At 50.3% G+C, this 11,755-nt stretch overlaps 1 protein-coding gene across 1 annotated transcript; it reads left to right on the top strand.

Annotated features, from left to right (window-relative positions):
* The first annotated feature begins 837 nt into the window (after positions 1-837).
* On the top strand, positions 838-8,008 carry LOC120390000 (CD276 antigen-like). Its single transcript, XM_039512188.1, has 5 exons — positions 838-991; positions 1,438-1,522; positions 2,818-3,171; positions 5,914-6,210; positions 6,468-8,008. Exons 2-5 carry the CDS (start codon positions 1,465-1,467, stop codon positions 6,638-6,640), a joined length of 882 nt encoding a protein of 293 aa, XP_039368122.1. The 5' UTR covers positions 838-991; positions 1,438-1,464; the 3' UTR covers positions 6,641-8,008.
* Positions 8,009-11,755: the final 3,747 nt, after the last annotated feature.

Raw genomic sequence — 11,755 nt, 5'->3', positions numbered from 1 at the left:
AGATGAATATGTTGAATAGGACTGGTCCCAGTACTGACCCCTCAAGGATACCACTATTTATCTCTCTCCATTCTGAAAACTGATAATTTATTCCTACCCTTTGTTTCCCATCTTTTAACCAGTTACTGATCCATGAGAGGATCTTCCCTCTTACCCCATGATGGCTTACTTTTCAAAAGTCAATTTAAATTAAATACTTTTTTTTAAATGTATATTTTTTTAGAAATCTAGACCTGTTATGTGTTTTGGTGTAACTTGCATTATTCTTATGTTAAATTTGCATAATCCTAACAAAACATTTACTTTATTCATATCTCTTTTACATATCTCATTGGTCCTGACACCCCTCCTGTAAATCTGAACACCCCCCCTAATTTCAATTCCTGGGGAAACCACTGGTGTCGGGAATCAGGGTGTCAGACTCCTGGGGCTGGTGGGTAATTTCCCCAGATTACTGGGTGGGGGCTCGAGCCGGCTCTGTGCTGTGTTGTTGAGAGGGACCCCTGGATACGGAACCCGGCCCTTGTTGCTGCCAACTCCACCTGGCGGAAGGGTTCAGTTACCACAGGATACGCTGTGGTCACAGGCTGTTTAAACCCCCAGCCATTGACGGGTCTGACAGCTCCATGGTGAGACGCAGCAGGTCCCTCAGAGACTGCCTGTGTGTGTGGGTTGAGGACTAAAGCAAATTACGGGGGATTCCATCTTTGTTTCGCTTTCCGCCTTGGTTACAGGGAATTGATCGTGGTGGGCTAAAGCCAATCAGTGTAGGGACATTTGCTTTCACTGTATTTGGAAACCCCTGTGCTTCCCCTCCCCACTCCCCCACCAATGAGCTGTTGGGAATTCCCTAGCTCAGCGATTTAAATACCCAGCAAGGAGCGACTGATATTCAGAGCAGGCTTCAGGAGGCCACACTGCCTGTGCCGGTCCATTTCCTGACTGCGACTCTCTCTGGGCTCTGTCTGCCGGGTCCTTCTGGGCTGCTCCGGTGAGTACGTCAGTGACTCGGGTTGCTTGTGTCAGACAGCGTCCGCCTGTCTCCACGGTAGGGTCGAGATCTGCCCTGTGGCTGAGCGGCAATGTCTGATCCAGGGCACGGACTGTCTTGACCTCTGATTGTGGCTGAGGAGCGGTTGTGGTGCAGCGAGAGGCAGAGGGAGGCTAACGGGGCGTGGGGGTGGGACGTTGGGCTCAGGAGGGTGCTGATACGCTCGGAATGGGGCTGGCTGAGCCAGTACATCCATTAGGAGCTGTCAAATGGGACCGGCTTTTGCTCGTTGCTGACCTGGGGCCGGGATGAAGTCGCTGGTTTGAGTTGGGTCCTGCTTGGGAGCTGGGAGATGTTGTTGGAGGATGGGGGGCGTAACTACGAAATCAATTCCGTAGGGCGTTGGGGGGTCGCTTTGCCAATCAGTGTCTGCGCTTCTCTTGCAGGGCAAATCTGAGTCTCTGCAGCGTGTGATGTGCCCCGGCCTTTGTTCCCCAATTTTCCTGTTCCTTGTGTGGGGGGCTCATTGGGGTGAGTATCTCACTTGCTAGCCCCTGCTGTCCTGTCCTGCCCTGCTTACAAACTACGGGGAGTTTCCTGAGCTCTCTTGTAGTGCCCAAGCTCGGCTTCAGGGCCGACGCTCTAGTGCCCACCAGTGCGGGGAAGTGGTTACTGAACACGAACAGGAAAACGAGTTGATATTTGTTCAGGTCTCTCAAACCCTTTCAATTAAGAAACCTCCTCTCCCCGCACATTCTGCCCGTTCGGTCCCAGAGGGTCACGCCTTGATGGTGGTATTGAGCGTTTCACGGAAAGCCCAGCTCCTGCTGACTGTGGATTACAAAGGAATTATTTGGTTCAAAACTAAGATTTCTGCCCTCACGTTTGTGGAGAAGCCCGAGCGGGTCGGGATGTGGATTTTTGTTACCAAGAAAAACGTCAGTGGAAAAGTTTGGGGTTTTGCTGAAATTTTTCCTCAGGAATTTTGCGGTGTTTTCATTGAAAACCCTGAAAACTAGAAAACTGAAAATATTTTTGCTTGTGACTGAAATTTGGGGGATTTTGGATGCCCCAAACTGTTCAGCTGTTGGAGAAAGGGTGTGTGGAGGGGGGGGACGTGTGTTCATTTAAACCTCAGAAGCCATTTTTTGTTTGAAAACAACATTTCAGACCAAACTTTTGACCTGCTCTATTGCAAACCCGACCTGGGTGCAGCCCGAGGGCTCGGAAGCCAGAAGGCCAATGAGCAGACCCGCCCGTGTATTATTAGTTACAATCGCCTCATTTCTAAGCCGAGCTCATGGCTTTCGGGGGTCCTAAATCACGAGTGTTTGAGGGTTTGGGGCTGGTGACAGAGAACTCACTGGGCCCTCCAGTGTTCAAACACCTCCCCAGCCTTTCTGTTTCAGTGTCAGTCATGCTCCTGCTAGGGGAGAGAGCATCACAGAGATCCTTTTCTCACCCCTCCGCCAATTTGCCCCACTGCCATGTAGGGGGATGGCTGGAGATCAAGCTCTGGAGCCTGTCAAGCCTTCAGCCTCTCTGCTGCTAAGCAAAGGGCCAGTTGGGAGGGTGGTTTTATTGGTGTGAGCGGAGACCCACCAACTCGTCTCACATGCGAGCCACTGACTGACCTAATGGCTGACAGGTGAAAGGCTCCATGTCCTGGTCCCTGAAGCATGTCAGCCCGTGTCCCCTTTCATCTCTTCCTGCCCCCAAGCTCCCATCCCATTTGGTACTAACCTCCTGGGGTTACAGAGGTCCCAGGGCTGAGGGAGCCTGGGCAGTGGCCAGGATCTCTGTCCCTGACTCTGTTTCCCTTTCAGGGCTCATCACAGCCGAGTCGCCTGTCACTGCTCAGTTCGGGAGGGACGTCACCCTGAGCTGCCTCTTCCTGTCCCAGCCCGGGATGAACATCCAGCGCCTGACCGTCACCTGGCAGAAGGAGCGGGCGGGGGCAGAGGCCCTGGTGGTTCATAGTCACTATTACGGGAAGGACCAGCTGGGGAGACAGGACGAGGGGTATAGGAACCGGACCCAGCTGGATCCAGAGGTGCTGGCTCAGGGGAACGCGTCCCTGACACTGAGGGGTGTCCGCACGCAGGATGAGGGCGTCTATCGCTGCCACGTCACCTCGGAGCTGGGCACGACTTCGGAGATGAGGCAGGTTACAGTGATGGGTACGGCTCATTCAACCTGAACTTTCTCCTAAGGCTCCGTTGCCCTTCGATACCCAATGGGCTGAGGGAGGCTGGGCTGGAAGCTGGTTTATTCAGAGATAATCTCCCACCTCACACCAGTGGGCAGCGGCACGGGAGAGGTCAGTGCCCGGCACTGTGGGTATAATCAGCGCTGACACCAGATGCTGTGACGTAGGTTTACAGGCTCCACCAGCTGCCTGGAGAAGATAAGGTTGACTCAGACCCATGGGGCCACGTAGCCCGGTTGCCCATTTCCAAGCATGGCCACTGCTGGAGAGGCAGAGGCAAGGGTATCTCTAGTGCACAGTGACAGACAAACGTGGACACAGCATCTTAGCATCGAAATGTGGGGCTGGGAGGGACCTCGAGAGGTCTCCTGGCAGGAGCAGAGAGTCGAAGATCTCCGACCTACAGCTGATTCCCCAAAGCAGGAGGGTTTGCAGCCCCCGACCACGACTCTGGATGCTCTGCTCCATAGCAATGTCCAATCGTTTCTTCAGTCTTGCGGTGCTCCTGGCCTCAGTGATCTCTGTGGCAAGGAGTTCCGTGGGTTAGGCATGTCCTGTGATGGGAGAAGTATTGCCTAGAATCAGCCTTTACTGCTTTACCGACTCCATTTAGGAGCCTGGGGCTTAAAGCAATGTGCCATAGAGGGCTGAAGGGTGGCAGAGATTGGTAGTTAGCCACAGATTCAGAACTGTGTCCTTCTAGGCTGGCCACCGGCACTCCAGACTCTACGGTTCAGACTGGGGTAGGGTGCGTAGAACTAGAGGCACAAGCTGGGTTCTGTCCCTTAAGCAAAGGAAGCCGTCATGGGATAAGAGGGGAGGTTCTCTGATGGATTGGTAACTCGTTAATAGACAAGTATCCGGGGGTAGCCGTGTTAGTCTGTATCCACAAAAACAACAAGGAGTCTGGGAGCAACTTAAACACGAACAGATTTATTTGGGCATAACCTTTGTGGGTTAAAAAACCCACTTCTTCAGATGCCTGGAGTCTGAAGAAGTGGGTTTTTTACCCATGAAAGCTTATGCCCAAATAAATCTGTTAGTCTTTAAGGTGCCACCCGACTCCTTGTTGTTTTTTTGGGTTAAAAGACAGAAAAAAAGGTAGGAATAAATGGTCCATTTTCAGATTGGAGAGAGGTAAATAAATAGTGGTGTCCCCCAGGGGGCTGTACTGGGCCCAGTCCTATTTAACGTATTCATAAACGATCTGGGAACAGGGGTAAACAGTGACGGGACAAAATTTGCAGAAGATACAAAACTACTCAAATTAAGTCCAAAGCAGGTTGTGAAGAGCTACAAAGGGCTCTCACAAAACTGGGTGACTGGGCAACAAAATGGCAGATGAACGTCAGTGTTGATAAATGCAAAGTAGCGCACATTGGAAAACATCATCCCAACCATACATGTAAAATGATGGGGTCTAAATTAGCTGTTACCCCTCAAGAGAGAGATCTTGGAGTAATTGTGGAGAGTTCTCTGAAAACATCCACTCAATGTGCAGCGGCAGTTAAAAAAGCGAAGAGAATGTTGGGAATTCTTAGGAAAGGGATAGATAACAAGACAGAAGAGATCATATTGTCTCTCTATAAATCCATGGTACCCCCAGCTTGAACACTGCGTGCAGATGTGGTCGCCCCATCTCAAAAAAAGATATATTGGAATCGGAAAAGGTTCAGAAAAGGGCAACAAAAATGATTAGGGGTACGGAACGGCTGCCATATGAAGAGAGATTAATAGGACTGGGACTGTTGGAAAAGAGACGACTAAGGGGGGATATGAGTGAGGTCTATAAACTCATGACAGGTGTGGAGAAAGTCAATAAGGAAGTGTTATTTACTCCTTCCCATAGCACAAGAACTAGGGGTCACCCAATGAAATTAATAGGCAGCAGATTTATAATATAGGGAAGTCTGCGGAACCCGTTGCCAGAGGATGTTGTGGAGGCCAAGACTATAACAGGGTTCAGAAAAGAACTAGATAAGTTCATGGAGGATCGGATCCATCAATGGCTATTAGCCAGGCTGGGCAGGGATGGTGTCTCTAGCCTCTGTTTGCCAGAAGCTGGGAATGGGCGACAGAGGATGGATCACTTGACGATTACCTGTTCTGTTCACTCCCTCTGGGGCACCTGGCATTGGCCGCTGTCAGAAGACAGGATTCTGGGCTAGATGGACCTTTGGCCAGACTGGGTCAGACCATTCTCATGTTCTTAAATATCAGTGGGAGGAAAATGAAGCTAATGTTGGAAACACGACTGAAAACCCCAGGATTCTCAGCTGCGTTATCCAGCATAGCCCCATTGATTCCAATGGCACCATTGCCGATTGACACCAGCTGGGATCTGGCCCCAAAACACCTTCTGCAGAAGGAAACCAGTATCCCTGTAAATGGTAACTGGCTCTGGCTGGTAAGACCAAGGTGAGGAGAGTGTTCGGTTGTGGGGTGGACACTGGCCATCCTGAGTGGATCTGATCTCAGACAAACAGTAGGCGATGTCCCTCCTCAAAGCTGGCTCAAACCCCAAACTTCATGGCTTAACCTCAAACTGCACAGCTTAACCTCTTGTGCTGTGTTGCTGGGCAGCTGTTACCTGGCTGTTCCACCCCAGAGGCAGTTGCATCTCTGCACTGGGGAAGCAATTCCTGTGTTTGGAGCCTGTCAAGCAGCTGGATGTGAAAAACTCCAGAGACATGGGAAGTGTTTTTCCTTTCAGCACCCTACAGTGAGCCTCATCTGACCATTGACCCCTCATTTCGGCTGGGCCACACCCTCTTGACCTTCAGCTCAGGGGGCGGGTACCCCCGGGCGAGCGTGGCGTGGAGGGACGGGATGGGAACCAACCTGACGGAGCTCAGCAGTACCACAGAGTCCGTGGACGCCTGGGGCCTTTACACCCTGCGCAGCGAGCTGGCCGTGCCCGCAGGGCAGAGCACCAACCTCACCGTGCTCCTGGTGACAGCACCTGGGCGGGAGACCCCCGTGCAGCACATCACAGTGGCAGCAGGACCCGGTGAGTGGGGAAGGGGGACAGGAATTGTCCAGCCGGTGCAGGGCTCTGCCCCACAGCGGGACGTGGGGAGGGGATTAGCGGCTGAGCACAGTTATTTAACCCATTGTTGCCCCCCAGTGGCAGAGTGGGGTATTGCTTCTCAGCAAGTTTGGGCTTTGCCGCATTGGCCCAGATGGGAGGGTGACACGGCTTAGCCCGGGAAGCTCGCTCTGGCTCTCAGGCCCTGTTCACAGGAAGCTCTGGGCTCTCTCTTGCAGGGCAGAGATGCAGCTGGGACTGGCTGCTGGTGGCCTGTCTGGGCGCCATGATCCTGTCTGTGATGGTGGCTACAAGGATCCTTTGGCTTCCCAGCCGTGGGACTTGCGGACGCTGCTCAGAGAGTTGCCTCACCAAGACAATGGATGTGGAGGACCCTTCACCCCAGAGCTAGCTGGGCCCTGGCGCCTGCCCAGCCCTGGGTACACCCACCCTCGGCCTCGGGGCTGATCTCCCGGCAGCTCCCTCACTTTCACACCAAAGCTCTGTAGCCGGGAGCCACTAGAATCGATGGCCGCACTTTATAGCAAGAATGTCGCAGTTCTATGGGCAGCACAGAGCCACTACACCAGGGCTTGCTCCTGTCTCTGACCCTTGTGACGGGAGAGCTCCCTGAGAGACGGGGACTGACCCATGTCAATACAACAGGATTGGGGAACTGTTCCCAGAAATCCTCTGTATGTGTTCGGTTCCATTGGCTGGAGCACCCCTACCCCTCATGCACAGGGCTCCAGCAGCCTCCCCTGCTCCCCAGAGGGCAGATGTGACTATTTATTTTGACTATTTATTTATGATGTTTTAAAATCTTGTGATTTCGAAGCCCATCTCGTGATTTCCAGAACCTGCCTTATGTGTTTCAGAGGAGTGGGATCGGCTGGGGTGGGTGGCAGGAGCTTACGGGATTTGGTGACAGTCAGGAAGTTATTGCTCATAATGTGCAGCTATTGGTGTCACTTATTTATTTCCGCTGGTAGACGGAGCGATTTTCTTCAAAAGAAACAAGACTTTCAAAAATGTGTATTTTTAACACTGTTGCATGTTCTTTAAAAGAAACAAAGAAAAATGTATTTGTAACCTATGACGTTACTGACATAAACTGTGACCGTGTAGATCATTGTTGCAACCACTGTTCTATATTTGCAGCAAATATTGTACAGAGGTTGTGTGAGGTGTCTACAAAGAAGTTATAATTTGCTGGTTATGATTACGTTAGCTGTACGTGTGTCATTTGTGTAGCTGACGTTATGAATATTGGCTCTATAGTTGTATATCAATGTGTTTGATTCGAAGTAGCCTCAATGAAGCATTTGGTTAGTTTCTTGAGAAGGGGCGATTCTCAGTAAGTGCCCAGTCTAGAAACACTTAACTGACAATGGACTTTGGGAGACGCCAATCCACATCTGAGCTTTCCTGGAAACAGTCAAACTAACATATAAACAATGGCATCGGCCTGCAAACTGAGCCATGCACGGACATGTGACTTGCCCATGTGACTCCAAGCTCCATCTTGCTGCTGTAATTTTCCACAGTAAGAACAAAGGGGTGTCCTTCCACCTGGAAGGGACTATACAAGGCAGCTGCCTCATCTCCATTTTATCTTCAATCCTGCTTCTTACCTCTGGAGGAATCTTGCTCCAAACTGAAGCTGTGAACAAAGGACTGAGTGACCCATCCCAGCAGGGGATGTACTCCAGAGACTTGATTTGAACCTGCAGTTTATTCTATCACTGCTACAAGCCTGAACCAAGAACTTTGCCATTATTGTATGTAATTGATTCCATTTAATCAATTTTAACTCTCATCTCTATCTTTTTCCTTTTATGAATAAACCTTTAGAGTTTAGATTCTGAAGGATTGGCAACAGCGTGATTTATGGGTAAGATCTGACTTGTATATTGACCTGGGTCTGGGGCTTGGTCCTTTGGGATCAGGAGAACCTTTCTTCTTTTACTGGGGCATTGGTTTTCATAACCATTTGTCCCCATAACGAGGGCACTGGTGGTGATACTGGGAAACTGGAGTGGCTAAGGGAATTGCTTATGGGTGCAGTTGGCCTGTAGCCAGCTTTGCAATCTGTTGCAGTGGATGAGTCTCCATGGCTGAATCAGGTTCATTGGTCTTTCTTGCTCCTGGGCGACTTGGAGCAAATCACCGCCCCAACTGTGCCTCAGTTTCCCCATCTGGAACATGGGGATAACACTACCGCTGTCCTTTGTCAAGTGCCGTGAGAGCAGCTGTTTAAAGCAAGCTGTTATTTATTATTTATTATTTGTAGTATTAAATCTGTCCACCTGTGGCCTTAAAATCCATGAACATGTTGCGATGCTGTGTGAAATATGCGGAACACTTTGTGATGTTATTGACACTAATATTATAAAATTGCAATGAATCGTGCCAGAGATGCCGTGTAAGGTATCTGTGGAAATCATAGAATCATAGAATCATAGAATCTCAGGGTTGGAAGGGACCTCAGGAGGTATCTAGTCCAACCCCCTGCTCAAAGCAGGACCAAACCCAACTAAATCATCCCAGCCAGGGCCTTGTCAAGCCTGACCTTAAAAACCTCTAAGGAAGGAGATTCCACCACCTCCCTAGGTAACCCAGTCCAGTGCTTCACCACCCTCCTAGTGAAAAAGTTTTTCCTAATATCCAACCTAAACCTCCCCCTCTGCAACTTGAGACCATTACTCCTTGTTCTGTCATCTTCTACCACTGAGAACAGTCTAAATCCATCCTCTTTGGAACCCCCTTTCAGGTAGTTGAAAGCAGCTATCAAATCCCCCCTCATTCTTCTCTTCTGCAGACTAAACAATCCCAGTTCCCTCAGCCTCTCCTCATAAGTCATGTGCTCCAGCGCCCTAATCATTTTTGTTGCCCTCCGCTGGACTCTCTCCAATTTATCCACATCCTTCTTGATGTTATGATCTGCCAAGTATGAGAATCTTGTTTATATATTTGTATCACCTTTGTATTAATAGATATGTAGGGTATATCTGTATTTCCAAACTTGTGCTGTGTTTCTGGGTGATGCCCCAGACAGATTGGCATCAGCACTAGCCTGGTCAATGGCCCCTCAAAGGTCATCAGCTGTACAATGAACCCATTGAAAGGAGCCAGGGGAGACACTTACGAGGCAGCAAGGCATGTAGGGGCAGGCTTGTGGACAGAGATCTCTAAGGCTTTTCCATGCCATGGGCTGTGAAGCTTGCGTTTGGGACAAAGGAAGTGTACAAGTCACATGGCAAAAGAAAGGCAGCTGCATCTTTTCCATTTTGCTTCTTAGCTCCGGAGTAACTTTTCTAGGAACAAAGCTCTGAACAAAGGACTGAATGACCCATCCAAGCAGTGGATGTGTTCCTGAGGGACTTCCAAGTCAGCAACTCACCAATACTGTTAAGAACCTGATATATGGATTTTGAAGTTTTATGTATGTATCTGAGCACTTTACCATTTAATATCTCTATTCATCTTAACCAAACCAAAAGAAGGCTGAGGGGAGATATGATTGTTCTCTATAAATATATCAGAGGAATAAATACCAGGCAGGGAGTGGAATTGTTTAAGCTCAGTATCAATGTGGACACAAGAACAAATGGATATAAACTGGCTATCAGGAAGTTTAGTCTTGAAATTAGATGAAGGTTTGTAACAATTAGAGGAGTGAAGTTCTGGAACAGCCTTCCAAGGGGAGTAGTGGGGGCAAAAGACATATCTGGCTTCAAGACTAAGCTTGATAAGTTTATGGAGGGGATGGTGTGATGGGATAGCCTCATTTTGGCAATTAATTAGTCTTTGTCTACTAGTGGTAAATGTGTCCAATGGCTTGTGATGGGATGTTAGATGGGTGGGATCTGAGTTACTACAGAGAATTCTTTCCTGGGTGCTGGCTGGTGAGTCTTGCCCACATGCTCAGGGTTTAACTGATCGCCATATTTGGGGTCGGGAAGGAATTTTCCTCCAGGGTAGATTGGCAGAAGCCCTGGAGGTTTTTCGCCTTCCTCTGCAGGGTGGGGCACGGGTCACTTGCTGGAGGATTCTCTGCAACTTGAAGTCTTTAAACCATGATTTGAGGGCTTCAATGGCTCAGACATAGGTTAGGGGTTTGATACAGGAGTGGGTGGGTGAGATTTTGTGGCCTGCGTTGTGCAGGTCAGAGTACATGATCATAATGGTCCCTTCTGACCTAAAAGTCTGTGATTCGTCTTTTTTTCTTTATAACCTTTAGCTTTAGGCACTAAAGGATTGCCTGGCAGCGTGGTATTTTGGGTAAGATCCAACCTAATATTGACCAGACAATGTGGTTCAGAAGAACATTTTATGCAGTGAGCAGAGTTTTTAAATAACTTCTCACTGTCCTGGACCTAGGTGCTGACTGGGAGCCAGAGAACTGGAATGCAATGAAGGGGGCTGGGTGATTTCTTTTTTAGGTTCTTGATAACCAGTGTGGGGGATCAGGAGCACAGTCTGTGATTGTCTGGGGAGTCTAACTTCAGTGTTAACCACCGGTGTGGGGAGTATCTGCTCTCCTTTTTCAGCCTGCCCTGACCTTGGTATTTTCAGTGAGGGCTGCCCCAGGCACCCCTGCGCCACACGTGTGTCATGCAGGGACTTAAGGAGTTTGAGCTTTGTAGCTCAGCGAAGAGGCAACTTGATCCTGGTCTATCAACACCGCCCCGGGGAGGAGATTTCTGAGAGCAGAGATACGCTGGTCTGATCTAGGGCACTGCAGGGGCTGTGGTGGGATACCAGGCTAGATGGGCCCATGGGGAGGATGTGAGGCAGCAGACAGGGTGCAGGCTACCAGGGCAGATGTGGCCATGGGGATGACCTAGTGTGGAAAGCCTGGGACCGGGGGGAAGGCAGAGTGAAAATACCCCAGAAAAATTCCCCCTACTACATGGTGGGAGCTCAGCACTGAGCTGGTGGGGGCGGAGGAGAGGGCGGGACTGGAGCGGCAGCCAGTGGGAACCGGGGTGCTCAGGTGGGGAGCACCTTCCTGTCCTAGCCCCTCCACCCTGGACTCACCCCCCCCCCCCCCGACACTACAACTTCCTCCTGCTCCCGGTGTGATGGGCAGCACGACACCATCTCATGTCTGTACAAATGCGGTTCTGAACCGGGGGGGTTGCAAGCCCCCCACTCCATGGGGCTTTGAGCCCTGGCACCGCATGGGGCAGAAACCTGAGCTCTCCCTCCCTACAAGGCTAAAGCTGGGAGCCTGGAGCCCCCAGCCCCTTTCTCCGTCGGCTGAAGCCCTAAGTGCCCCCACAACTGGGCCCTGACATTTTTATACCATGTCGGGGGCTTCAACTATAAAAACTGTGAGAACCCCTGCTGCACAGGGCACCCCCCAAAAAGTGAAGTGGAATCCCCAGAGAAAAGCTGCCAAAACCCTGACTGGTTTCTCAACTTACCTGTGGATTTGAAAACCGCCCGGAGTTTATAAGCAGCAAGAAGTGGGCGGCTGTTCTGATGAATCACACATGGGTGGTTCGTGAACCACCCATTC

The sequence above is a fragment of the Mauremys reevesii genome, linkage group 24 (genome assembly GCF_016161935.1).
Source record: "Mauremys reevesii isolate NIE-2019 linkage group 24, ASM1616193v1, whole genome shotgun sequence".
Classification (NCBI taxonomy): domain Eukaryota; kingdom Metazoa; phylum Chordata; order Testudines; family Geoemydidae; genus Mauremys; species Mauremys reevesii.
This window is presented reverse-complemented; position numbering and strand designations above follow the sequence as displayed.